Source organism: Heloderma suspectum, chromosome 4, assembly GCF_057233095.1.
Source record: "Heloderma suspectum isolate Gila_16-S chromosome 4, 16-S_ref, whole genome shotgun sequence".
Lineage (NCBI taxonomy): Eukaryota > Metazoa > Chordata > Lepidosauria > Squamata > Helodermatidae > Heloderma > Heloderma suspectum.
Genome location: NC_139461.1, coordinates 251,633,492 through 251,661,007, shown reverse-complemented (window position 1 = coordinate 251,661,007; position 27,516 = coordinate 251,633,492). Strand labels below are relative to the sequence as shown.

Here is a 27,516-nt window from a genome sequence, read left to right as displayed (position 1 = left end):
TTTGGTTATTTCTTGTATTGGTTATTTCTGGTACTGAATGATATGATGGCACCATTTGTCTTTGCTCTCTTCTATTGTTCGATGGCTGTGTGCTTGTAGCTTGTGTGGAGAAAGTCATGTTATCAGGCTTTTGGGGTATTATTCATCTTCACCAATTTATCCCAATTGTTTTATTGCTACAGAGCTGGAAGAAACCATAGCACATCTGCTAGAATTTTCTATGCTGTTCTTTCCTTCCTCCCTTCAAGGAGCCCAAGGCAGCATACATGTCTCTCCCCCTCCACTACTACTTTATCTTCACAACAACCCTGCAAGGAAAGTTATTCTGAGAGACTGGACCAAGGTATTCCAGTGAGTTTAATAGATGAGTGGGATTTGAACCTAGGCCCTAGTCTGATACTCTGACCCAGCCTTCCCCAAGCAGGTGCCCTCCAGATGTTTTGGACTTCAACTCCCATCAGCTCCAGCCAACATGGACAGGAATGTGGGGGTGTAGTCCAAAACATCTGGAGGGTACTAGGCTGGGGGGAGATTCTGTAGCCACTATACCATACTGCTCCTCATTTGGTGCAACTCCTAAAGATACAGAACCCCTAGTCAATATGCCTTGGATTAGAAAGCAGGACTACCCTTTCGGTAGGGTTGGGTCCCAGTCCTAGAATCTTGTTATCTAGAAATTAACTGCTGAGTCTCCATCAGCAAATTGCTGGTCAGGGGATCTTTGTTTTCATGCTGACCTCCTGAGCTAAGAGTAGCATTGCCAGCTATTTTCTGGCAGTGCTCCTGTGACTTCACAGCAGCCTGACACTCAGAAATGCAGCAGGTCAAAGTCAATTTTTTACTGAATAAGTCTTAAGACCATTTCAAACACCACACATTAAAAACAAACAGTAAATACATGAACCTTGACACATAAAACTAACTTAAAAGAATCTAAGATTGAGGTAATAAAATATTAAAATAATGAGGTTTTATGAACCCATTAAGACCCAACATGATTTAAAAGCTGTCACATGGCTCATTTAATCAGACATTTCCCCCTTTTCTGTCTTCCTTAAACGGGTTCCCTTCACCGCAAAGAGGGCAACCCTCTGAGTCACAAACTGGCTAGATCCTCACAAGAGAAAATTCAGCTTGTCCTCAATGGCCCCGTTTCTCATGTGGCTAACACATGGAGATAAATAGTGTTCCCTACAACTGCAATATAACCTGCATTCCAGTAAATGGTGGGCCAGATCTTCCACTTCAGATGCACCACGTATACAAAGTCTGTCTTGCACTGGAATGCCCCAAAGCCTTCCATGTTGTATCATTGAGTCCATTTGCTTGAAATGAAGACAAGACAAGGCTGTGCGTTGACCCCTTTTCACTGGGAGGAAGAGATATTCTTCTGAAATTGGGTTTTAGCCCCTGCTAATCATTTCATAGACCTTGTGTTTGACAGAGCAGCTATGTCCATCCGTGCTCTGGTAATCTTCATTTAAAACACAGAAATGCAGCAGGTGAAACAATGTACAGGGCTTAAATACTCAAAGATAAACTAGACTATTCTGGAGTGAGGTTTGCAGCACTGTTTAGCTTAGGGTCAAAACCGACATTACTTCAAAAGTGTGTCTAGCGGCTACATCTTTCCCCCCTCTGTTTTTATTCTAGAGTAGGCACAGGAGCCCCAATCCAGATCAGGATCCTAGTGTGGGAAATAGACAGGCTTTTAAGATCCAGATCAGCAGCCCTGCTAGACACGCTATTAAAGTAATTGGCCCTTATTCAGCCCCCAGGCAAGTTTCCTTTCAACTTGGTTTCCTCCTAAGCATATTGACCAAGAAAGTATGCAAGGCACAAGGAATTTAGTGGGACACACTTCTAAGTAAACATGCTTATGGTTGGGCTACTAAAGTCTTACTTCCTCTTTGTTTTGCACACTGTAGAAATCTGCCTGCATGGAACTATCTCAACGCTCCCTGAGTGATGTCATTTTTGGACAGCCTCTTTAGCAGCCCTCCCACTCCGAATACTGGGGGAGAGATACAAACAGAAAAGAAAATCTGTGCTTGTAGTATCTGCCACCACGGGGCGGGATCTCACTCCAAATTCTTTTCTTCTTAAGGCTTTTATTTTCCTTGGAGCGCTGTTGGGAGCAGGCACGCAGGAGCTGTCAGAAGTTTGTTTGGCCAGCTTGCTGCACAGAACTTGCAGCTCAGAAGAAAGCCGGATCACACAGGAGTACCAGTAAGTCTTTTTTTTTTTTGTCTATGCCCTTCTTTGGCCAGGTTTATCCTGCAAGTGGAGCAGGTGTGACAGGTGACAGAAGACTGTCGCAGAGCAGGCAGCAGGGGGCTGGGACTAACTGCTGGGCAGGCAGATCAGTTTGCACCTTTGAACTTTGGCACGAAGAACAAGTGTGATTTCCAGACGTAGCAAGATTGGTGGCTGAACGGGCAGATAACAGGAGTAGAGCTAGTTGGCTGGAGCGTCTCGAAAAGTTGGTGTAGAGATCAAGCAAGACTTCATAGGGGTATCTACACCAGTCAGTGTGTGAAATATGAGTCTTTGGAATATAGAATCGCTTTCTTTTCTCCCATTTCTCCGCTGGTCATTGCAGAAAAAAACAAATGGAGGGGGGCCCCTAGGGATGAAGGGAGCAGACACCAAAGGGCCTCCCAATAATACAAGCACTACTAGCTGCTTTGACAAGCATGTGAATGTTTCAGAAAAATCTTCTGTTCTGAATTGCTGCTTAAAGGGGCCTGAACACAGCCGGGCCTGTTGCTCTTTCAAGCTGTAACTAACACAAGGCAATTTTAGGGGAAAAAATGAGCGGGGGGGGGGGGGGATGTAGGAATGTGAGCCCATTGATAAACAATACCATCTGGTGTTCTGGGCTGAGTGCAGGCTGAGCTGCTTCTTTCCCCAGGCATAGCAGTTGGCTGAGCAGATTCAGAGCTATTTCTAGGCACTCTTTGGATAGGGATCAATTATAATGCAAAGACAAGATGGCACCCAGACTCTGCCAGAGGAGTTACAGTGAGAAGATGCTAACAAGCAAAAAAGAAGCTAGCTGCTTAGAAAGTCTTCACTCAAGAGTACAGGTGAGGGAGGAGAAATGGGTTATGAGACTGCAGCCTTGGAAGCTTGTTCTCAAAGGTCTGTCGTTGGTTTCCCCTGCCCCAATCTGATGCACGTAGGACTGCCACATGGCTGGCTAGGGAATGCTGGGAGTTGCAGGATTTTTTCTGTCTAAACATGCGTAGGATTGCACCTTAAATAGATCCGGTGCTGTTTTTCTAGGCATGGGAATTTAGTGCTAGGAAAACATTCCTTCATCATCAGTGTTGTTGTTGTTGTTGTTACATTTCTTTACTGCACCATAGCCTACAAAGATTAAAAACATTAAAAATACAATATGCAAAATTTAAAAGCATGAAAAGCACACCAACACTATACACAGAGACAACATATATCTAAAAAAAACCCTTTGAGCAATCAGCCAAACCATAAAATAAATCCGAGATCAATTAAAACTCATCACATGCTGCCAAATGCCTGGGAAAAGAGAAAAGTGTTGACCTGGTGCTGTAAAGATAACAATGTTGGTGCCGGGTGAGCCTCATCGGGGAAATCATTCCATAATTGGGGGGCCACCACTGAGAAGGCCCTCTCCCTTGTTGCTGTCTTCCGAGCCTTCCTTGGAGCGTGTCAGGAATGAATCTGAGCATGTGGAGATATCTAGCATCTCAGATTCAGAATAGGAACAGCCAGAACAGGGGGCAGCTCCCTCCCTAGTGGGCTAAGATATGGCAAGGCCTTCTTCCCAAGACCTTGCCTCCCCCTTCCTCCTCCATGAAAACCCAGGTTTCAAGGAGGAGGAGAGTGCAGGGCATGACTTGAGGGATGCTAGGGTCCACTGCAGGATGAAGTGGGAAAAGTCAGAGGCAGAGCTCAAGATGCTCCCCCAGGTTGGCTATGCGTGATATCCTATGTAGGAGGCAGCCACTGTAAGGGAGGGGCATCCCCCCAAGCTAGTCTGGCCAAGAAGTTCTTGTTCAAACTGCTGGCAACTTGTCTAACTTCCACTTTGACTCCTCTATTGATATTCATAATTGTGTGGAGTAGCTGTTTCCATTGTAGTCTGAGAGTTTCCTAGAATTTGCATTTGTAAGGAAGCTAGTCATTAACTAATAAAGTAGTGAGCCTGAAGCCTGGTATCCTAGAGTGTGTTGATTGGGAAGGGGGAGGACAAAAGAACATGACAGAGTGGGTACCCTCTCTCTGTTAGATGTTGAGTGTAGTGTATGGGTATGTTTGAGCCAGGAGAGGGGCTCCATCAGGTATTGCGGTCCCGAGCCGTGTAAGGATTTCTAGGTTAAAAAGAGCACCTTACATAGGGGTCGGAAACATATAGGCCTGTTGTAATTCTGCCTGTTGTAATTTCCCTGTTGTGCCTCTGCCTGTTTTGAAGTTGTTAGGAGCCAATTGCACATTGCATGCAAATATTTGCAACTAAGCCCCCATGCTATGTTCTTCTTTTTTTATAATGAAAAGCCACTGTGGGAGGGTGTGATTCAGAGAAATGGATACTCCAACTTCTGAACGTCAGGGATGGGACAGAATAAGGGATGTCACACTTTCCATTATGGTATTTCCAGTATATTCCCTTACATTAGAAGATAAATGTTTCTAGTTCTCATATCACTGTCCAGAACAAAATTTAAAAACCCAACATTTAATTGTGTTTTTAAAACTGTGTGATAGTAAATTAAATAGCAGTGTTTTGCAAGGACCTGACTTAAGGGTTTTGAGCATTTGGAAGCTGCAGAACTTACCATTCCCAGGTGGCTTAAAATCTCAGTTCATGAAAAACTTCTCATAATTTCATCATAATTGGCATACTAATGGTGGTCATCCAGATTGTAAGAAGTCGCCAATATGGGCAATGAAGGGCCAATCTACACTTACGGGTTTTTTCTCTTCCAGTGAGGTTTCACCACCCATCTTTCACACTATGTAGTACCCGCCTCGAATTGGAACCGGAATTTCCCGCTTCCGTGCTCCCACTTTCAATACCCTGATATCCCAGTATTTCCCCTTAATGTGCTCTGATTTTCTGCCTTTCCTACCATATCTGGTCGTAGTCCCCTCCCCTGCCTGTCCATATTCGGCGGTGTTTGTATTTCCCTCCTGTCCGATCACAGCTCTCGATGACCCCATGTCGTCTTTCGGCTACTGATCGCATAGCTTCCTCAGCACTCAATGTTTCCTCGGCAACAAGCAAAGGGCTGGATGTGCGTCTGATGTCGGAAGCTAAGTAGGGTTGGCCCCGGTCAGTAGTTGGATGGGCGACTGCCTGGGAATCAGGCTTCCTGCATTGAGCAGGGGGTTGTTCTATCCCTTCAAATGAGACTAAGTTTTACCCCTTTCTATCTCCCGCTTCGGCTTGTTGTTGTTTTTAATTACGGCGTTAACTTCGAAGAATTGTGGCTTCTCCGCGATTTTTTCTTTCCTAATTCAGGCAAGATCTTTGAAGATTTGAAGATGTGAAGCTTCACAGCAACAGATGTGAAGCTTCACACAACTACCACAAATTATGCAGTCCACGTTCCCGCATTTGGGGAAATCGCAGGGGTCAACAACAACAAAACACCCATGCATAACACCCACAGAGATGAATGAATTTTCCTCTTCCTCTCTAGCTTCATTCTTGAACCTGCCTTGTGCAGCCATGCAGAAAGAGAGAACAATATTACTACACAGGATTCTGAATATGCAGAAACTTCCTTGTTCAGCTTAGCTGTTACATTTCTTGTTAGGTTGGATGGTTGAGAAGCCTGAACCCTTAGTTTAGTTTGCAGCATCTTGAATCACTGGGGTTTTGGAATCTTAATCCACGCTTGAATTGCTACTACCCCCAACTAGGGTTAATATCTTTTTTCCTGCTGGGGCTCCTCTTCCTTGGAACTTGCATCAGGGCCAGAAATTCAATAGTCAAAGCTTCTCCCATCACCTGATTTATCTATTTATATAGCATCATCTGTATGCACAGCAGTTTACACAATCCAAGAGGTCCCTGCTGCAAGGAGCTTACAATCTAAAGGTTGACACAGGGGAAACAGCTGAGCAGGGGTACACAAAGTGCAGTCCCCAAGCCCGACAAGGGGGGAAATGTGGGGAAATGCTCTAAAAATGGGCTGTATGGTTCCTGCCATAGAAGCCTCATTCTTAGAGCATCCTAGAAAGTGTTATTTGAAAAATCCCTCTTAGAACATTCTAGGAATGGGCTTCTGTGGCAGGAGCCATCAATTCTGTTCCTAGCAGAGAACAGGCTGGTATTTCTGGACAGGCAGGGCACCAAACACCCATCTGTGGCCAAGTTCCTGCTCCCCTCTGCTTTGAGCTCATGCTCTAGTTGGCTCCACCTACCGGAACTCCTTGAGTGAGCCTCAGTTTCACTGCACCAGCCACCACTGGTTCTAGAGCAGCCCCCCCCCATCTGCGTCGAGCGTCTAGCAAGCCCCCTCCCACACTCTCTCACTGCCCGGGTCACTATCTATCTCAGGAATGCTGGCAGGAGGAATCTCTGCCAGCTGCTGTGCCTGTGAGGGATGAGCTGGCTCCTCTCCCACAGATTGCTGATCCTCCTCAGAATCAAAACTGCTCTGGGGTTCTGTTGGCTCTGTTTCCACCCTGACAGCTAGTTACAAGCCGAGCTACAGTAAGGCATGGAAACTTGAGGGTTGTGCCAGAAACTTCATGGACAAAAGGAAAACCTTAATTTTCTGCTTGTCACATGGTTGTTAAAGGCACAAAAGCCTCTCTTTAAAAAAAGAGAGATGGTAACCCTACATGGAACTGGCCTAAATGAAAGGGAGGCATGTCCCATGCGACAAAGCTAACTGCTGCCTTTCGGTTTCTTCACACAGATGAACTCGGTGTAACGCCCATTGCTAGCCACTGCGATCTTGGTGGATCACAGTCTTGGGGAATATTGGTAAATCCACCCACCCAGTGAATGACTGGAACATCATTGCCAAATGTTGTTCACTTCAGCCGGGTGGTGGGTGAAATCTGAACAATGCCTGAACAACAAGGTTGCTATGGTAGTTATTTTTGTCAGTCTAGCCCCATCAGCTAGTAATGGGAATGTAGATTTCTACATAATTAAATAATAATAAAGGTGTTCCCCTTTACAGCCAGTATGAGTCTTCTTTCAAAAATGAGTCAGCTGCTTGTGCTTGCTCATCATGAGATCTGCCAATTTGGTTCTTTAGTCTTGTTGGTTTGTGGCGTCAGTAGTCTTGAATGGTGTTATGATCTAAGGTAACTGGTTAATTGAGTTTCCCTTTAAATAAAGGTGATATTCACTGCAACTCCTCTAAAAGTCAAGTTACCCTTACCCATACTGGCCCAGGTTTTCCTCCCCACTAGCCAAGTACATGATTAGCACTGTGATAATGCGACCTTGGAGAGGAAGTGGCAAGGTTCTCTCTGCGCCAGCAGGGAGAGGGCTGGGAGCTTGGACTCCTTGATCCAAGGTTGGAGCGCTGTCTCTGACCTCGGATCCAGGAATCCAAACTAGCTTAGGGCCCCCCAGATGCTGTCTAGCGGCCACAGGATTGCTCTCTTACTCACTAGAGTGTCTTTCCAATAATCTCTAATGTGTGCTTTTTTAAAAGAAAGGAAAAGAATGACAAGACATCATACTCTGTGTTTCCCCATCCCTTGCAAGCAACAACCAACGAACTGGAGCATGGAAGGGAAACGCTGAGTATGATGTAACCGTGTGCTTTTAAAAAAATGTTACAAGAGAGATGTGTGTCACTGTGAGCAGCCTCATACTGTATTTTTAGGCCTTTGCTATGCAAATTTGGTGGTGGAGGATAGGGATTTCTTATTTATTTATGTAATTTATGCCCTGCCTTTCTACTAGGAAATGGAGTTCAAGGCAGCTAACAACGATAAAAATCAAAAAATAAAATGAAAAGCATAATTAAAACAATCAATGTACATGAATTTTACACCACTCAGAGAACTTTGGTTATAGGGCACTTTAAAAGTACAGCAAACAAACAAAACAGATACATCAAAAACACAATTTAAAGCGCACCAATGAAAGAATAAAAACAGCACCCAACCTGGCAAACCAGCTTACATGTCAAAAGATCTTTAGCTATTGGGTGGTACAGAAATGTAATAAATAAATAGCCTGCTTGAATGGAAATACAAGAAATATTTATTGAATACAAATAGAAAGGGCTGAGCAAATTTGCCGGTTTGAGTGTGTGAGCGGTGTGTGTGTGAGTGGTTTGTTTACATTCTCATTTTCCCAACCATATGTTTCTTTCATCCTGTTTCTGTATCAGAATTCGGCAAAAAACAATATGCACGAAAATCTGTATGCATTTCCATGCGCATTTCTCCTAATGTATGCAATTTTTTCACAGTTTTCCTACTGTGCACACTTTTTGGAAGTGACTTCCCCATATATATGCATCTTTGAGTGCACTTTTCCTTAATGTATTCCTTAATATATTTTGTTAATATAGTCATTTTTGCATGTATTGTTTGAGTTGCAAACTGCACCGAAAAATGCTGGAGAGTGCAGATTTTGACATGCAAGTGCATTCCAGTTCATGTAAAGGTTTCTGAGGTGCAAATTTGAGAAGTTCATTTGAACCTTTGGACCAAACAAATTTCTCTTCCATCCCCAGAGGAGGGTATGTGTTTGAGACAGCATCCAGATGTCATGAAGGCATATATTTTGAAAAAATCGGGGGATTAGTTCAGTGCAGGCAAGCTAGAAACGTTTGGGACACTTCACACTGTACTGTTTTAAGGAAGAGTTCCCTACCCGTACTTTGCTGGAAGGGATGTGGGAGTGTTGGGACACTGGTCTGTATGTGGTCAGACTGTCCCCGGGTTCAACACTTCTTGTCTGGAGTATTTGGGGTGATTTCAGATATTGTTGGTTGCATCATTGTGCCAGAGCCCCTCTTAGCACTGCTATCTCTAATGGATAATTTGAAGAAATTTGCCACACTGTGGGGTAGTCCTGTTTTTGCTGCTAGCAGCACGTCTAGAAATAGTACAACATTGGAAAACAGGTGCCAGCTGCACAATGCAGGACTGGTTCACCAATATCTGGAAAACAGCACTTTTAGAGAGACTAACCCACCATGGCAGAGTTCTGAGAAGGGTGATGAAACATGACCACTTCATGGAAATCTGGTTTCCCTTCATTGCGTTTGTCAACAAACAGATGGTGGCCTATAAGCCCCTGATACCCCAAACTTCATTTTGGAGGGATCTAATTAAATGAGGAGTGCTCTAAGAACACTCTACTGTTAATATAACTCAGACAAGAATGGGAACATGGCTTCTTTTTATTTTTGTTTGAATAGTTGAATAGTTATTGTATTTGTTGACTGTAAGCTCATTGTACTATGCACAAATAATTAAATAAAATGAAGGTTTTGTTGTTGTTTTAAAAGGAAGAGTAAACCATAGCAGGGAAATTTACCCAAGACGCAGAAAGATGTGGTCAGAAATTGTTTTTAGACCCAGACATCACCAGTAATAATAAAAAAAACCTTCCTGACTGATAGAGCAATACAACAATGGAACCAACTACCTAGGGAGGTAGCGGGCTGTCCCATACTGGAGGCATTCAAGAGGAGGCTGGACAGCCATCTGTCAGGGATGCTCTGACTTGGATTCCTGCATTGAGCAGGGGCTTGGACTCGATGGCCTTGTAGGCCCCTTCCAACCCTCCTATTCTGTGATTCCGTGAAAAAGGTGCAATTTACATTTTTAATGGAATACAAACTTGTGATTATATATTAATGATACTAGGCTCCAAAGATTAACCCACATTTGCTCAGTTCAGATCATGAAATGAGCAGCAGTGCCCAATACTGCACTAGGTGACCTCTAAGGCCATTCTTTACTTGGGCTTTAAATTACCTTCCTAATTACAAAGAGAACACAAAATAGAGCTTTAGGTGACAGGCAAACAAATAGCAGGCAAGGCCCATGAAGACAAAAGCGTGTAGTTTTTCACAGAGCAGTGACGCATCAACAGAGGAAGCCTTGGCTAAAAGACGCCGCGTGGTGCTGTCTCTTGCATGCAGCAGCAACACTAACAGGTTTGTTCAGAACCATTTTAGTGACAATCGTCTTCTTGTGAGCTGTATGTAGAAGATGCTCCCAGTCCTCTCTCCTTTCACTGCTCCAGAAAGTACAGCACAAATGTGGGAATTGGGGGGAGGGGGGGAGGCAAGTGAGAGCAAAGACACAGTTGTACCTTATTTATTGACATAATGTATATGCTGCCCCTAAGGTTCTCTGGGCAGCTTACAGCCTAAAGATTTTAAAAAAGAGAAAATGAAAATACAATGATGAACAATATGGCAGCAGAAGCAGAGAATAAAATCAGCAAAACAGATTATCAGGCCAGCGCAGACTAAAAAAAAATAAACAGATTTCAAAAGGCATGAGAAAATGAAAATGCATTTCCTTGGTGCCAAAATGATCATAAAGTCGGCACCAGATGAGCCTCTCTGGAAAGAACATTCCGCAACGGGGTGCCAACATGGAAAAGGCCCTCTTGCAACCTGGCACACTGTTCTTGGCGGGAGCACTTGGTGAATTTCTTGGGCTTTGCCAATCTAGAACCCTTTAGGGAATAAAAATATGTGTTTGGGATAATTGTGTCAAGGTGAGATTTGAGTTGGAAGTCGTGCATAATATTGAAGCTCAGCAAGCAAGAGAAGCTAGTCTTTGCTAGGTTGTAAAACAGATTTAGATTTGTCAAGCAGATTATAGAAAACTGACGGAAGTGTTGAGTCCTTCAACACCTACAAGCTTCCACTGAGCTGCTTAGGAGAATGGCTCTCAAAGTCTGTAGATGGGCACAATATTTGGGGGGCATCCTTTCCTCCAAGAAGAGCCAAAAGTACTTCATTCACGATGACACACACTGAAAGGCAGGTAGCAAATTAGATGTCTGGGCTTTTGGGCTAGCGCCTGCTATGCTGTCTATATGTGAATATTGGCAGACTTCTGTCATTCTGATGATTTAAGATACAATATGTTAATTTCTCTCTCCCTCTCCCTGCAGGTTCCATTCATGAGTTCGAGTAAAAGAGTGGATTTGAAAATCATTATTATTGGAGCTTTGGGGTAAGCAGTATTCTTTGCTTTTCGAGTTTGAAAGGTCTGTTTGGAGAGACTTTCCTCTCCTTTGCATAGCCAGGGTAATGGCTTTTTCTCCTTTGATTGATAATGAGAGAGCCACTGTGGTGCAGTGGTTAGTGAATGGGACTGGGACTTGAGAGATCCGGGTTCTAGTCCCCACTTGGCCATGAAGCTCACTGGGTGACTTTGAGCCAGTCACTGACTTTCAGCCTAACCTACCTCACAGGGTTGTTGTGAGGATAAAATGGAGAGGAGGACTATGTAGGCCACCTTGGGTTCCTTGCAAGAGGAAAAAAGGCAGGATATAAATGTAATAATATTTTTTTTTAAATACTGTTGTGTTGTGTTTATTGATTGCATTTATATCCTACCCAACCCCCAAGTTGCCCGGGTTTCTCTTTTCCCCCACTCACTGCCCCATTTTATCCTCACAATCACCAGGCTAGGCTGTGAGAGTAGAGTAGAGAAAGAGGAGCTGTTCACACAACATGCTAACCCACATTCAGTGGTTAAGTGTGGGTTGTTGTTGAACCATGGGGTTGTTTCCTGAACCATGGGTTAGTATGTTTTCTGAACCCAGGACATTTTCTGCAGGGTGGCTTGTTAACCATGCAATGCAGCTCGCTACCCACCCTGAACAACCCAGCAACAAACCATGGGTTCTCAAGGTGGCTTATTTGAGGGGAAAAAAACCCACACTGCATGGTTAACAAGCCACCCTGTGGGAAATGTCCTGGGTTCAGATAACACACTAACCCACGGTTCAACAAACAACCTACAGCTCAACAAACAACCCACACTCAACCACCGAGACTGGGTTTGCACAGTCATGGAGGGGAAATAAGCCACAGTGGCTTACTCCATCCTGCACCCCCACCCCCTGCATGTGTGCTGGTTGTGTGCAGGGGGGATTAGCATAATTACCCTAGTGGCTGGTCGTGTGAACCCAGCCAGAGTGACTTGTTGCTTGGGTAACAAGCTGCCCAGAACCCAGGGGCTGCTGTAGGTGTGAAGTGGCCAGAGAGAGAGACTGAACCCATAGGGATCAGCACCTGGATAGCTCTTTTAGAGTTCTGGATGGTTTTGACTGAAACCCAAAATAGATTTACAGCCCCACTGAAATCAGGGCCACCAGCCTCCACTGCTTGGAAAGAAGCAACACAACTCTTGAGTGTAAATAAACTCTTATGTTTATTTACATAAGGAAAAGGAGTACAAAGGCATACAAGAATCAGAGCAATCTTTGGAAACAACACTTCAGGCAAAAAATAACAAACGTCACCTAAACTTGCCCTTTAATTTACCTAAGAAGTGGTCTTCCAATAGGCCCAATCCAGGATCCAGAGAATCACAAGCCCAAAAGCAATATGAAATATGAAGAAGAAGACAATGGGCGGCAACAGCCCTCTCTTTTCATGCTCAAGCCCCAAGAAGAACTTTGTTAGCCAATCACGGGCTGGCTGGAACAGCCTTCCCAACCCTCTAAGGGGGCCATGATAAAAAGTTTTCATGGGAACACAGCTGAGATCTTTCAGTCTAATTAACTGACTCTTGCTCTGGCCTTGAATCTAGAGACATTTTGAGATAATGGCCACACAGGTGGTTGCATCACTGCATGCAACTTCAGCGTGGCCAAATAGAGTCTTACAAACAGCAAAAAAAACAGAATGGGGTTCTTGACAATGAGGTTCAAGTGACACGCTGTTAATCATTGAGGGTTGGACTTGATGGTCTTATAGGCCCCTCCCAACCCCACTATTCTATGATTCTATGAGTCTATGATGTGTGTGTGTGTGTGTCCCACCCATTTTTTCCTATCTAAAACAGCTACCTAAGCTATAATCTCCAACTGGAGACCTGCAGGGAAGAGCATCTGAACTCTTTCCTTTCTGCCTATTTTCCACATCCAAGTTGCCTCCCCCAAGCTGCTTTTAACCCAGTGACAGGATGGGGGAAGGTATGGTTACCCAGTTCTTTTCTTCCATGGGGATAAAAGCAGCCCAGAGGGTGATGTGGAGGTGGAAAATGGTCAGAGAGGAAAGTATTAAGGTGCCTGCCCCATCCCCACCACCATACCAGTCTCCTGTTGGAGATTGCAGTCTGGGTGGCTGCTTTAGATTTTAGAAAGAAAGAAAATGTGGAGGTGAGGAAGAAAACTACACATGACTGATGTTAGCTTAGTTTGAGCTGGAGAGAGAGCATGCACAAAAGAAAGAAAGCATAAAGGCTGCGTACAAAATTACAGGACTGGTTTTTCACTCATGAACAGGACTTTCTCTTTCTTTCCCTGTGCACCCCCAAAATCTGCTCTGGAAGGTTATCCAACCCTCCAGAGCAGATTGCAAGGTGTGGGGAGATGGATTCTGCTAGCTGAGAATGGAAAGTAATGTTTCCACTTGAGAGGAGAAGTAGCTTCACAATTATTGACTTAGGATCATTCAGTGGGACAAGAGGTTATGCCCTAGAGAATCTATTTCAGTCAGATGAGGGCAGAACTACACATTTTATGGTAAACATGGGGTTCACAGGCCTGTGCCGACTGCATAATGACAATGAGGGGACAGGGAAGCATCTGCACTCATTTCATTTCCCCCTACAATTCTTCCCTTCTGATTGTTTCCACCCCTTGTTTTTCTCCCCAGCTGGGTTCTTCTAGTCCAGAATTGTACCCAGATAGTGGAAAAGGGAAGGCTTAGGGGGTGGGATTGTAAAGGAGAATTGGCATGTGAGGGTTAAGTACGGCACTGCTTGCTTACCAGTTCTCCCCTTCATATGTCCCTCAGCCCCTGAATTACTGTTGAGCAACAAGCCAAACATTCAAAGAAAGACATGTGTTTTCTAAGTTAAACTGTTCTTCACCCTTTGACAATGGAACTTCATGGCAACAAAAAACCTGTCTGCTTAATTGGCCGTTTTGGAATTATTTCTCTCTGGGGAAACTGTAGTAGCTGCTAAACAAGAAGTAAAAAAATAAGATCTGTCATACTTTCAGACAATGCGATCTGACAGTGACAGCCAATCATAAAATGGCCATCTGGCTTTGTACAATCAAGTCCAACAATTTCTGAGAGGTAAGTGTCATAACCACAATCAAGCTTAATCATGGCTATGACATGTGTCTCTTGGAAATCGATAAGAGTTTTTTTTTCAGAAGAGTTTTTACTGTTCTTAAATATCAACTAATACCATTGGATGTATTTGTTGACAAGTTTAGGAAAAATCCCTATGACCTAAGGCACTGCATTTGTCCTATTTATGAAAACGTCCGATAAAGGTACTTATCTCAACTTCTCATGGAGGTAGCGGCTATCCAGTCCAGCAGAAAATTGAATTTCTACCTCATGACTGTAACAGAAATGCCACATTACAAGTGTCTATCTTTGCTATTGCTGTGACCAAATTTGCATCAGAAATTTATTGTTGATAATATGATAGATTGTCAACAGGATAAATAATGAACCTCCTTTTAAAAAAACTTTTTTAGAGATGACATTTAAGATTTTTTTTCTGAGAATGTTTGTATTTCCTTGCCTTTTTTAGGCACACCATCTGGATCCAACAGTAAATTGATTGACAAAATAACACTCTGTGTGTATGTGTGTGCGCGTGCACGTATATACTCTGTGTGTATGTGTGTGCACGTACGCGTGCACGTGTATGTGTATATATATGCGCGCTTTGGATTTGGAAATGAATTCCACACTTACACTGCCATCTTATGTACATGTAACTGGGAATAAACATGCCTAGGGTTGCACTGTTCAATCACATTTTAGATGTCATGTCAATGATTGCAACTCTTTATCATATCATACTTGGGAATTCCCATATTTTTCCCCACAGGTGGGAAAGTTGCAAGTGGGGGATTCTGATCACAAAACAGCTGCTGGGGAATGGTTAAGCTCCCTCACCCCCAACATCACTGCTGCAATCGAATTTGGATTCCCCTCAGCCTTTAAACAATGCTTGGAGATTGATCAGAGATCTCCCAATGTCTTCCAATTGGCCTTCAATTAAACACGGCAGTCAGAATGTGCCAGGCATCTAATATTACCTGCTCCAGGCTAGGAATAACCAAATGCTTCAGTTTAATTTCTGCCACATACAATTTGTTTAAATTTTACATTCTTTCTTTCTTGTTTGTGGATTTTTAGACTTCCTTATGGCAACACGAACTGAACAAAGTTCAGATGCATGATTGTGCTTGTTGGACACACAAATTATAACATGTTACCAGAATGGTAGTACCCCCAATCACCAGACCATCATATTTTTAGCTCCAACAGAAGATACCTACAACTTATTCCAAAAGGAGAAAGGGGAAATGCAGGCTAAAGCATTTATGCCAGAACGGAGGCAGGAGAGGAGTCTAGATCATCCTGCAGGACAAACTGCAAAAATCAATACAGACATGGAGACAGTGCCATGCTGATGAATCATAGAATCATAGAATAAGTAGGGTTGGAAGGGGCCTACAAGGCCATCGAGTCCAACCCCCTGTACACTGACTGTACACAAACATTTGTTTAGGCCTGCTTGATAATATCCATTAGTTATAAGTCTTTGGTTTGACACAGGGTTATATTAAATTAATGACAGCCTCCAGCTTCATCTGTTTAAGTGAATCAGAACACAAACAGGCATCTTCACCTACTTCTGGCCTGCAGTCCAACTTTCTAAAAATAAAACTGTTTTGAATATGTTTCTTCCTTCACTCCAGTGTAGGAAAAACCTCTCTTCTCCACCAGTATGTTCACAAGAAGTTTTATGAAGACTATCGAACCACTCTGGGAGCCAGCATCCTGTCTAAAGTGATGGTTGTGGACCACACACCGCTGAAACTGCAGGTGAGCAATATTGTAACATATCAGATCTCCTGTCCCATGTTCAGGCAGAAGTTTATAGTTGAGCCGCATGCACTGTTCTGAAATGACAGCTATTGTGAGATACTTACCCTGGCTCGTATTGCTGTTGACAGAAAATTTCCAAGAGATGTCAAGGCTTCAATCTGTTGCATCAAAATTATGCTCCTCACTAAAATAAGGGTTTTCTTGTCTTGTTAGTTAGTGAATATATTGTTATGTGCATGTCTCTGAGTGATGGGAGTTCCAAGAAGTGCTCACCTGTGTTTGGTTCCCTTTGGAAAGAGGTCATTGGCAGCTTATTGGTATTTGTAATACATAGTTTGTTTACAGATATAAAGGCTGAGTATTGGGAAAGGCCCAGCATAAATCCCCCAAACTGATAGACCTTGCCCCCATGTCACATCTCCAAGGAGACAGCCAGCATCCCAAAATGCTGTTAGCTTTTTCAGAGACCAAAACTCATCTCCCTCTATTCTCAACTCAGACTACAGTCTCTTTTTTTTTCCTCCTTACAAACAGACACCTGGTTCCCATCTGCCTAAGCTGAGGGAGGAGGGGAGAGACTACCCTTTCCAAGAGTATGAACTTCTCTCGCTGTGGGAATTTGTAGGGGCTGTGGCTGCCACTGCTGGCTCACAGAGGCTTTGGGGTGCTGTAGGCACACACGTAACATGTGAACAGGCCCATAGTTGAAGCTATAGGAACGTGTTGTCTTCCAGTACATCAGTACTGGTTGCCAATACTAATACCTGTATGCTCATCCTCCTTTAGATCTGGGACACTGGAGGGCAAGAACGATTTCGGTCCATGGTATCCACATTCTACAAGGGCTCTGATGGCTGCATGCTGACCTTTGACGTCACAGACATGGATTCCTTTGAGTCCTTGAATGATTGGAGGGAAGACTTTCTGCAGAAGGTCGTTCCTACAGAGCAAGGCTTCCCCATAGTTGTGCTGGGGAATAAAATAGATTTGAAGGACCGACAGGTAAGAGAAGGAAGTATGAGATGCTGGGAAGTATGAGAGTTCCTTCAACTATTCCTGATAGGACATGGTTCCCCTCCTGTGGTGCAACATGCCTGCAGAAATACAACTGTGTGTTGCTTTTCAAAGGGATACACCACACAAAGCTATCCCCTTACAACAAGGGTAGCTAGCTCTCCTTCCATTCTGTGGGGTTGGCAGACAGAACTATCGCATTCATTGCTGGAAGAAATATCCTTCCCATAAAGGACCTTACATTTGTTACAAAATTTGGGTCCCCTAAACCATTTCCTTTTATCTTGCAGGTGTCTAAGGAGGCAGCTTCATCCTGGTGCAAAGAAAAGGACATTGCATATTTTGAAGTTAGCGCCAAGAATGATATTAATGTAGTGCAGGCCTTTGAGACCTTAGCAAGACAAGCACTTTCAAGGGTAAGTAGCAGTGTTGCCCCTAAGAAACAGCTGATCTTGTCTCTCCTGTACAGTAAAAACATACCTGTAGCTCAGGATCAGTCCACTTCATGCATCTGATGAAGTGGACTGTAGTCCACAAAAGCACATCCCATAATAAATACGTTAGTCCTTAAGATGCCACAGGACTCTTTGTTTGTGCTCCAAAACTAACACAGCAACCCCTAGAAAAACAATACCAGAGGTTCAAAATGTGAAGGCTGATGTCACTTCCTGAACCCTATGGTAGTTCCAGGTAAGTTATCCTGCAATTGCTCTCCCTCAAATCTAGAATTTCATGGGGGATCCAAATGACATCTTCATTTTGTAACCCTCCTGTGTTTTCCCAGCACTTCTTCCATCTTTTTTCTTCTCACAAAAAAATCCATTAAGGAGGAAAAGACAGAGGTGCTCAGTGCCTCTGTCTGGAAGCATCTGTAGCCTCTTGGCAAATACCATCCAGGAAGCGGTGGGGGTGGCGGTGGGTCTCTTAGTGAAAGTCTAGTGCCATTTAAATATTCTTAAAATAATCCTAAATCTTAAAGATTTTGTCATACCATAGAACGTTGGACTCTGGACCCTTTCCTCAACTCTTTATTTTTAAAAGGTTTATCCCATCACACAGCACTAAAAAAGCCCTTGTGACACCTGTCCAGAGTTTTGTCTTTGAGTACAATAAATATTGTATTGACAGGGCACAATCCTATGGCCACTAGTTAGTGGCTAGACAGCCACAGGATTGGTTGGTTCGCAGTAACTGACCTCATAGCCTATGCTCCGAGGTCGGTTCTTGGTGAACTGACCTGCACCCCCTCCCACACCACCTCATAGGCAGTGTGGATCAGCCCCGTGCTCCATGCTTGGAAGAGCAGTGCGGAGTGGGGGAAATGGGACGTTCCTGGGGGCAGGCCAGGGCATGGAGGTCGGAAGTGCCAGTATGACACTTCCTATTTGTCGTCTGGCCTCCCCACCCCGAGCTTCAAGATCCTGCAGCTAGACAGCCGAAATCGGCTGTCTAGCCACGAAAGCAGGGTGGCGGAAGCGTGGAGGAGATGTGCTCCTCACCACTCCTCCCGCTCTGCAGAGGTCGCCCACGGGTTCAGAGGCAATCATCAGTCCCCATAGGATTGCTCTCTCCATGTGTGATTGCCCGTTTAAGAAGCAAGCTTCAGAGCAAACAAGGAAATTTAGAAAAGGGAGGGGGGAAAGCAATCTCTTTTTCAAGTATAGATTTTGGTGACTGTGACTGGGAACCTGTTCAGGCTTTTTGCAGAGCTGCATGGTGTCTTTTTGACAAATAAACGCTGGATTTTGCTCGATCATCCTAGTCTAGAGTGTAATGCCTTCAGGGTGTCTGACAGTATATAACAATAAATACAACTTCCAGTAAAAAAAGACAGTTCATTAAAAGCAGAGATAACACAACAGATTTTTTTTTTTTTAAGAAATTCTAACCAGAAGCTATCTGTCTGCTGCAGTGTCTCAAAGCTGTTCCTCCTGTGATGGAGAACTCTGCAGTTTGATTTTTAGGGGATGCACCACCCCAGTCACAAAAGTGGATTGCAAGGTGGAAGAATCCAGGGATGTTCAAGCTCGCTCAAATTCTCCGGACTTCACTTGGAATGTCGGTTCAGCTTGCTCCTGTTGTTGTTTACGACCAGCTTTTCAGTTTGTTCCAACAGGGAAAGTCCACATTTCAAACACGTGCATTTTTCAAAAGTGCACACTTCCCGCATTGACTCAAGTGTGACAATGTGTATTGTTTGAAAAATATGCATTTCAAATAGCATTTTAAAAGAAATACACATTTTTTGAGAGCAATAACATGTTTGGGAATGTACAAACATTTTTTGAAAAACTGCGCCCCTGTACATGTTCGGGGTTGCGCGAACAGGGCAAGTTTGGATGATGGACAAACTAAAACGAAATTGTAACACATCGCTATCCCAAAAGTCTAAGTTGCAACATGTGAAGGAAATAGCACCCTCTTGTGAACATTTCAGTAAAATCAAAGGTGAAGCAAAGCTTTGGTTCTGACTGTGATTTAGTTAGGGTGAACCCTTACAAATCACCAAAATAGAGGAAATGTATCACCAAAAAAGAGCACAGAAGAGGACACAGATTTGTATACAATTTACATAAGCTAATTCAGATTTTAGATGCAGATTTAGAAATAATTATTATCTAAATAGAAATAGAGGAATCACCATACTCTGAAATATTGTGACCAGGTGACCTGTGTGCCCTGCCTGTTCAGTCCGGTGTTCAGGTGCTAACTGTTGATGGGCAATGGTTCTTTATCTTTAAACCAGAATTGGACCAGACAGCCCTTCAAATTAATAAGGACAGTCCTCTGCAGCTCTTCAAATAGAGGACTGTGCCCTGTAAAAGAGGACACATGGCCACCCTGGTATCTTTTTATATTTTTGGCTTGCATATTTGTACCTGAAAGTCAACTGAACATGTGCAGTTCAGTCAATTTTTTTTCACAGAGTGTCTGATACTTTGAAGGAATCAAGGTCGACAGAATAAGAACTCTTTGACAATTACTGCATAGGTGTTTTTTTTTTTTTAAATGCACACATTTTTAGGATACTGAAGATTACACAATAGAAGCCATGATGAAGTTCCAGTTCCATATTATATAGTATGGAATTTTTGAGATAGGAATTGGTATTAGCATATGGTAGTAGATGATACGTGCTTTTGTAAATAGGTTTGTAAGTAAGTAAATATGGCACTGCAAAAGGATTTTGAAAACCTGAGATTGAAGTCTAGAGATTACTAGCCAATAGCCATAGAACTTGTGCAAAAGAAAAACACTGCATTAAACCCATTTTCTGCCCATATAAGAGAGTGGGGTTTGAAAGAGTTCTCTGAGTTTGATTGATCTTGGAGCGTGCTGAGTGAGATTACTGTCTCTCACCACAAGGGGTTGCCATCTGCTCAGGCTGTTGTACAAAATAAGGCAAAATCCGAGGATTTTCATTCTGAGGGCTCCTTCACACAGAGCTTTTATCCTGCGATTAAGATTGCTCCTTCACGGAAGTGTGCGGGCTCTTTACGTGAGGCCGTGTCCCTCCAGGGCATCTCCTGCACTAAATGCCCTTTGTTCTGTTTTTAAATAATTCGCAAGTAATGAGCTATCAAATTACCCCGTTGTGTTCCGCTTGAGTTCCCTCTGCGAAAAGAGGAAAAATGGCAAGAAGAGAAGAGAGATCAATGAAAGATAATGGAAGACTCAGATGCAGGGAGGAGAAGGGGGAAAGGGAAGGGCGGAAAGGATGAAAAGGGGAGTCAGTTGTGATCCTGCATTTAAAACAGGAGCAGAAAGCCCCGTTTTAAATGCAGGATTTTAGGCTGGTGTAGAAATGCCCTGAGATTTGTTTCTGAAGTTCCTCTCTGACCAGGACAGGCCCCACCATGCAGCAAGGCAAAGCAGGCTGCTCCAGGTGGCAGAATTTCTAAAGCCAGGAACTGATGCCTGAATGGTGCCGTGAGATGTTTGCAAGGGTTAGCTGTGGAGCAGGGGGGATTGGGGGTGCATTTGCTCTTCAGGCAGCAAAATGTCTCTCTCTGACCCCATTGCCAAAGAATGTGAGCTAAAGTGCCAAGTTTCCTTTTCCTGAACCAGCACGTCTTATTCCTTGTGTATTGTTAAGCAGCTCAGCTCATTTTGCCTTTTGTTTTGCCCTGTTTCACACCGAGTTGCGATCTTCTTAGATTCTCCTAAAACGTAGATGACGATACATTTTTTGTCCAATTTTTCCTCAAAGGCTTGTGTGTGGCCTATGGACCTAGCTCTTGCTTCCCTTGGCTATTAAACACATGGGTGGGGAGGGATTAACCTTGTCCCCCCCCTTCTCTCCATCTGTGTGCCAACCTTCTGAGCATGCAAGCTACAGAGTTGTCCTCCTTAGTTTAGCTGACCTGCCTTTAAATACCTTCAGGGAAGTTTTGCTTCCTCCCATGTCCTGTCCCATCTTTCCCACAGTCTCTGATTGGTGTGGGGCCAGGTGGCACGTGTTGTATAACACGTATTGCTTCTTCCTGCTGGCTTTACTGACCTCACCTGTTGTTTTTCTCCCACCAATGGTCAGGGATTTCAGGCAAGCAGCTTCTGGATCGATCATGCCCTGCTTAGCTTCTCATGGAAGCTGGCTGGACACAGCTGGAGTGTTGCACTAGATGAACCTCTGGTCTAATCCCAGCACAGTAGTTCTTGTGTTCTCCTAACTTGGGAGCCTTGGGACTCCGATCCAAATTCATATTGCTTTATCTTTTTCTTTTAGTACAATGGGATAATTGAGAACTACCTAACAGATTCTGTAAAGCTCACTCCTGAAGACCAGCCCAAGACGAAATGCTGCTGAGATGTCATCTGCAAAGTTGTGACATTTCCACTCAGTTGCTGTGTGGAACAGACATAACTGCTGAAAGGCCCTTCATGAATCTGGTCCATCAGGGGCTGGAGGAATAACTGAAGCCATCTCATTGCTATATGGCAACAAAGATGGAGAAGACTGCAGGTGATCACTGAACATGCAGATGGGAATCAGCCTGAAGCATCTGGATGATAGTAAACAAGCTACATCCCATTGTGGTTCTGATCCTTACTGCTTCATTCCCAAATTTCTAAGATGTCATTTTGAAGCTCAGCCCTGGCTCTTCAAAACAGGCCCTTCAAAATCCTTCAAAAGACCCGTATGAAATGACTTTATTCATTGGCTTGTTGTGATCTCATTTTGATGCCGTCTGTTGTCATTTTGTTATGGTCTGTTGATAACACAGGTAAACCACAGTAGATAGTTCAGCCTCTGGTGCTTGACATGCATATACAGTACATTCCTGAATGATAGCCCAACATGGCATGACATGAGTTTAGGCACAGCTCTTTGTGCCCTCCCTTGAAAACATAATCTGTGCAGATGGATTTGTCATCAAAAATGCAAAACGTTAATGTTTGTTGACCAAATGTATAATAAGAACGTAAGGCCCATGCTGAATCAGAAGAAGGGTACATCTAATCCAGCATTTTATTCATACAGTGGCCAACCAGCTGCCTGTGGGAAACCTACAAGTAGGACATGAGTGCAATAGTACCTTCCTGGTCATGACACTGGGTAGAATGTACATTCAGTTTCATTTCTGTGTCATCTTCCCTGCAAGAAAACGCTAAAACGTTTGGGACTTTCTAGTTTAGAAAAAAATATGCATAGTACAGAAAGTGTGGATAGTTTTTTCTCCCTCCATCGTTATTCCAGAAGTCATGCTAACTAATTTTATGGATTGGCAGTAGGTCTGATAAAAAGGAAGTACTGTTTCACAAATGCATAATTAAGAAGTGCCCACAGGGTGTAATGATTACTATTAACACAGAGGCTTTTAAAATAGGTTAGACAAATTATTGGAAGATAGATTTGTCAATGGCCATGACCATCACAGTTGAAACGTGGAACTTCCCTGTTCAGAGACAGTTACCACAATATATGATAGTTACTAAGGACAAGCAATGGGGCAGGAATGTTGTCTGCATGACCTACTTGTAGGCTTTCAGAAGGAGTCTCGGCCACAGTTGGAAATAGGGTGCAGTAATACATGGACGCTTGGTCTGATCCACCAGGGATGTTCTTCCGCATTTTGTCCTGCATTAACAACTTATGTTGCACAAATAGTACAATAGATGCTGAACTGTACTTTTTCATGTCACATCTGAACATTTGGGCTGGAATTACTTGTGAATTCTAGTAAGGTGGGATAGGCAAAGACTCTATTCAGAAACAATCCTCTCACGTTGAATCAATATGGGAGGTGGGAGCAGCACATGATGTTGATGTGGCCCTGCCCATTCCCTGCTCATACATTGATTGGATGCATGAGCTTTTTTTCTAAATAGGGCTCGAATATATATATTTTTTAATCAACTATATAGCCAATGTAGATGCAGGAAATTCAAGAAAGAGGATTAATGTCTGCGGTCACCTTGCAGGGAGATCTCGTGTAGATTCCAGTCTTGTAAAAGGACTAACAGTGTGAGTTGGTATCCACTGCAAACCAGCATGAACTGGCCAGGGCAATATGATCTTGTGAATTTGCACTTTAGGGATATTTTGTGGAGTATACTTCTTGAACACTTTGAAATTCAGCTTTGGCTCATGAGGACAGGGTCAAATTGGTTTTGGATATCATAGTGCCATTTGATTATATTGTGCTTCTTCTGGACCACAGCAGAGAAGGAGCCACTTCCATAGAACTCTCCTGATTAGCTCAGTCATGCATGGGATGGTTCACTCCAAAATTCCTCACATGCAGTCCATGGAAATCATCCACAGACTTCTACTAACTCCTGTGAGCTAGAGACTTGGTGAGCAGCTGAGTATGAGCCAGAAAGTAGATGATGTTATACATTCAATCTGGTGTTTACAAATCTGTGTTAGATTATGTACAGAAGTTTATAAAAAGTTCTTTAAAAAGATTTTGTGAAAAATGCCCATTGTGTGAGTCTTCCCTTGTATGCTGCTGCAGAGCACGGGGTGAACACTAGCTCAGCAGCTCATAAAGTTGATGTATCTGGTTTTATGCCTTTGTTTTGGCACCAATTCCCTTGGACAGCTATTTCCTGTGTATTCAGTGGGAATATATCAACTTGCCAACTTGCCAGAGCACAGACCCCCATAGGCTTGAGTTTGTAGCACAGCCCAATACAACCCCAATTTGGGGGAAGGTGGCAAAATTGGCCTTTCTTAAACCCGAAATATTTTAAGCCACATACATGTTTATTTAGTTAATGCATTTCTTAGACACCTTTCAAGATTGCAGTCTTCCCAAGGCAGCTTACAATGTAAGACATACCTAGGGATGTCAGAGAATTCCGCCATGGATCTCGGGGAGGCCGAATGCCAGTGCATTCGGCCCCCCGAAATCTGTGGCGGAACGGTGTGCCCCCCCGCCCCCCCCCACGGATCCCCCCGGGACGAGACTTACCTGGGGCGGATCTTCCGGGTGGCGGCGGCTCTGGTGGCGGCTGCAGCGGCGCGGCGGCTGCGGCCGGTCTTCCGACCAGCTGCCGCCACTGCCATTTCCTGTGTAAAAAAAAAAAAGACGTGATAGGCTATGTAAAGATTTACGTAGCCTATCACGGCTAGGTTTTAAAAAAAAAAGTGATAGGCTATGTAAATCTTTACGTAGCCTATCATGTCTGACTTAAAAATAAAACCACACGTGCATACGAAAATGGCGGCGGCTACGGCTGCCGCCATTTGCATTCTTTATTTTGGCCCGTCTTAGTCTACGTAAATATTTACGTAGACTAAGACAGCGAAAATAAGGGGAACGCAAATAGCGTCCACTATGCTATTTGCGTTCCCCTTATTTTTGCAGTCTTAGTCTACATAAATATTTACATAGACTAAGACGGGCCAAAATAAAGAACGCAAATGGCGGCAGCCGTAGCCGCCGCCATTTGCGTACGCGCGTGTTTTTTTTTTTTTTTAAGTCAGATGTGATAGGCTACGTAAAGATTTACGTAGCCTATCATGGCTGACTACAGGGACACTAACGGCGGCAGCTACGGCCGCCGCCATTTGCGTCCCTGCTAGCCAGCGTCCGGATGTCCGGCTGCTGGCGGAGCCGGCTGGCGGCTCCGCAGAATTTCTGTGGAGCACAGCTGGCCAGCCAGGATTCCGGGGGGAGGGACGGAGCGCCTCCCCCCCCCACCATCAACATAATCCGCGAAAGGTAAGTCCCTTTCGTACATCCCTAGACATACCATTCTTTTTCAGTATAGACACGTTCATAAAATCATAAATTAATTTAAAAATCAATTGAAAAATGAAGCAGTGACAAGAGCAGCAGATATAATTAAAACATGTTAATTGACTGTCCCCCCCAAAACCAAATAGGTTTTAAAAACCCTCTTAAAAACAGCAACAGAGAACTAGTTGTGTACCTCTTGGGAGGGAGTTCCATAATGCAGGTGCCACATCTGCAAAGCCCCTGTTTCTAGTGCCTGGTCCCCATGCTAGCTGGAGCATGCTGAGAACTGTAGGACTTTTTTCTGTCTAAACATTCTGTCAGGAGCGCCCTAGCTGCCTCTTACAGTCCCCTCCAATAGCCAACTCAAAACACAGACGAAAAGGATTCTTTCCAAGGCTGTATTCCTTTTACAACTTAATGACTCTTTCAGATGCTGATCACCAGCGACTAAGCAAGGAACTGCACTGGGGTAGTTAGCAGAGTAGCCTAAGCTCCAGGTAAGGCAGTTGGTCCCCGTTTGAAGGAGAAGGGCAGGAAAACTCTGAACTTAGGGGCTATGGAGAGGTCCTCCCTCTTACCCTTGGGTCCTCGAGACGCGACCGTTGTTTTAGCGCCAAGCGAGCAGAGCGTCTCTTCTCAGCACCCTCCAACTGGCGCCGCTCTCTGTGTCTGCGCTGAGCATCCAACAAGGCCCCATCCCCCACTCTCGCTGCCAAGGTCACCCTCTCAGGAATGCAGGCAGGAGGAAACTCCCTGCCGCTGTGCCTGTGAGAGAGGAGCGAGCTCCTCTCCCACGGGTTGTTGCTCTTCCTGAGAATCAGAACTGCTCTGGGGCTCTATGGGCTCAGTTTCCGCCCTGACACATGCATAGGATTGCACCTTTAAAAAGGCTCAGAAACAGCCTTCTCACTGCTTTCTGAGTCTCAGCATGTCCATTGGGGTCACAGCCCCATTTAATTGGGGCACTTTTAAAAACCAGCCTGCAAAACATTGTTTAATGAGTTTGATTAATTGATTAACCTTGTGCCCAACTTACTGCAAAAGAAAAGCCAATTGGGGATGAGCTCCCAGCCAGGCCATGGCAAATGCAAAATAAGTGTCCCGGTTTGGTACAGCTGGGTTATGGGACAGAATCCAAACAAGAATGCAGCAACATCTGCCGGCCTGCCTGCCGTACCAGCTGTTGGGCAGACATAACATGCCTTTGCAGCACTGAGATCTTGAGCAAGATCCTTAGAAATTTGGCAGCAGAGGGCTGGGTGTTTGGAGAGGGATGAACAATAATATTTTCAGTACTGGGTTTCTAACCTGAGCTATCCATCAGGGTCAACCTAGGCAACAATGAGTTTAAAACAGTATGTATGCTGCACAGACACTGCTAAAATAATATACAACTAAAATAACCCCACACTTATCCCCAACCACTAAATGCCTGCTAAATTCAAACTCCTTGCATCACTTCTGGAAGGCATCCAAGCCTAGGCTTTGGTAGCTCTATGACAGGCGTGGGGAACCTTTTTGCTCTTAAGGGCCACCATCCCCCCAGGTAATGTCAGGGGCCGTGTGCTCACAGTGGGTGGGCCAGAGAGGGTGAGGCCACCCCTTTTCTCTCTCTGCCATACCCCTTTTATCTCTTTTCTCTCTTGCTCGCTATTCTTCCCTGCCCTGCCAGGAAGGGACACATCACTCTTTCCAGAAATATGAACTGATAGCATGCAGGGGGCTTTTGAAATTAGTCCAAGGGCCACATGAACTTAGGCTGAGGGCCTCAGGTTGCCCACCCCAGCTCTATGGTGAAATGAAGTTAGGGCCAACTTACAGCACTGTGTATCTGTGAAGCCCAAGCCAGATCAGCACTATGATCTAGTGGTTGGGGGATGTTAGCCCTTCACCCCCCACAGCTGCTCAGGTCCAGAATGGGCCCTGCCCACCTGCTATTTATATTTGGGAAAAAGCTCTCATTGGAGCAAGTGGTACTTCCACCCCACCCCCTGCCAATACCAATAGCAGGTGCATGGTTATCACCCCCTTCCTCCATGACACCATCCTGATCCCACATTGCCCCCTCCCCGCTATTGGTTACAAAAAAAGCAGCTACACAACCATTGCCCACTCATAGTTAATTAACCAATTGCCATTCACAAATTGGCACTTAGGCGCCTAATTTCCACTATGAGCTAATAGGATTCAGGATGCTTCCACACAGCCCTCCTTTTCTGTTGTAGTTGTTCAACAAAGTTGTAACAATGGTTGCATGGTGGTGTGATCCTGTT

At 44.2% G+C, this 27,516-nt stretch overlaps 1 protein-coding gene and 1 long non-coding RNA gene across 2 annotated transcripts; one reads left to right on the top strand and one right to left on the bottom strand.

Moving 5' to 3' along the window:
• The first annotated feature begins 2,016 nt into the window (after positions 1 to 2,016).
• Positions 2,017 to 24,065, top strand: RAB7B (RAB7B, member RAS oncogene family). Its single transcript, XM_084853304.1, has 6 exons — positions 2,017 to 2,229; positions 11,114 to 11,175; positions 15,911 to 16,037; positions 16,827 to 17,042; positions 17,345 to 17,470; positions 21,781 to 24,065. The coding sequence occupies exons 2-6, from the start codon at positions 11,123 to 11,125 to the stop codon at positions 21,859 to 21,861; spliced, it is 603 nt and encodes a 200-aa protein (XP_084709430.1). The 5' UTR covers positions 2,017 to 2,229; positions 11,114 to 11,122; the 3' UTR covers positions 21,862 to 24,065.
• On the bottom strand, positions 18,875 to 25,927 carry LOC146348509 (uncharacterized). Its single transcript, XR_014790655.1, has 3 exons — positions 25,822 to 25,927; positions 24,473 to 24,620; positions 18,875 to 20,669 (listed from the first exon to the last, which is right to left on the bottom strand). It is a non-coding gene; the product is annotated as an uncharacterized LOC146348509 (long non-coding RNA).
• Between the last annotated feature and the right edge of the window lie 1,589 nt (positions 25,928 to 27,516).

Coding starts and splice junctions, on each gene's coding strand:
- RAB7B (XM_084853304.1), top strand. CDS start 11,123: ATGAGTTCGAGTAAAAGAGTGGATTTGAAAATCATTATTATTGGAGCT. Junction 16,038..16,826: donor ACACACCGCTGAAACTGCAG/GTGAGCAATATT, acceptor ATCCTCCTTTAG/ATCTGGGACACTGGAGGGCA. Junction 17,043..17,344: donor TAGATTTGAAGGACCGACAG/GTAAGAGAAGGA, acceptor TTTATCTTGCAG/GTGTCTAAGGAGGCAGCTTC.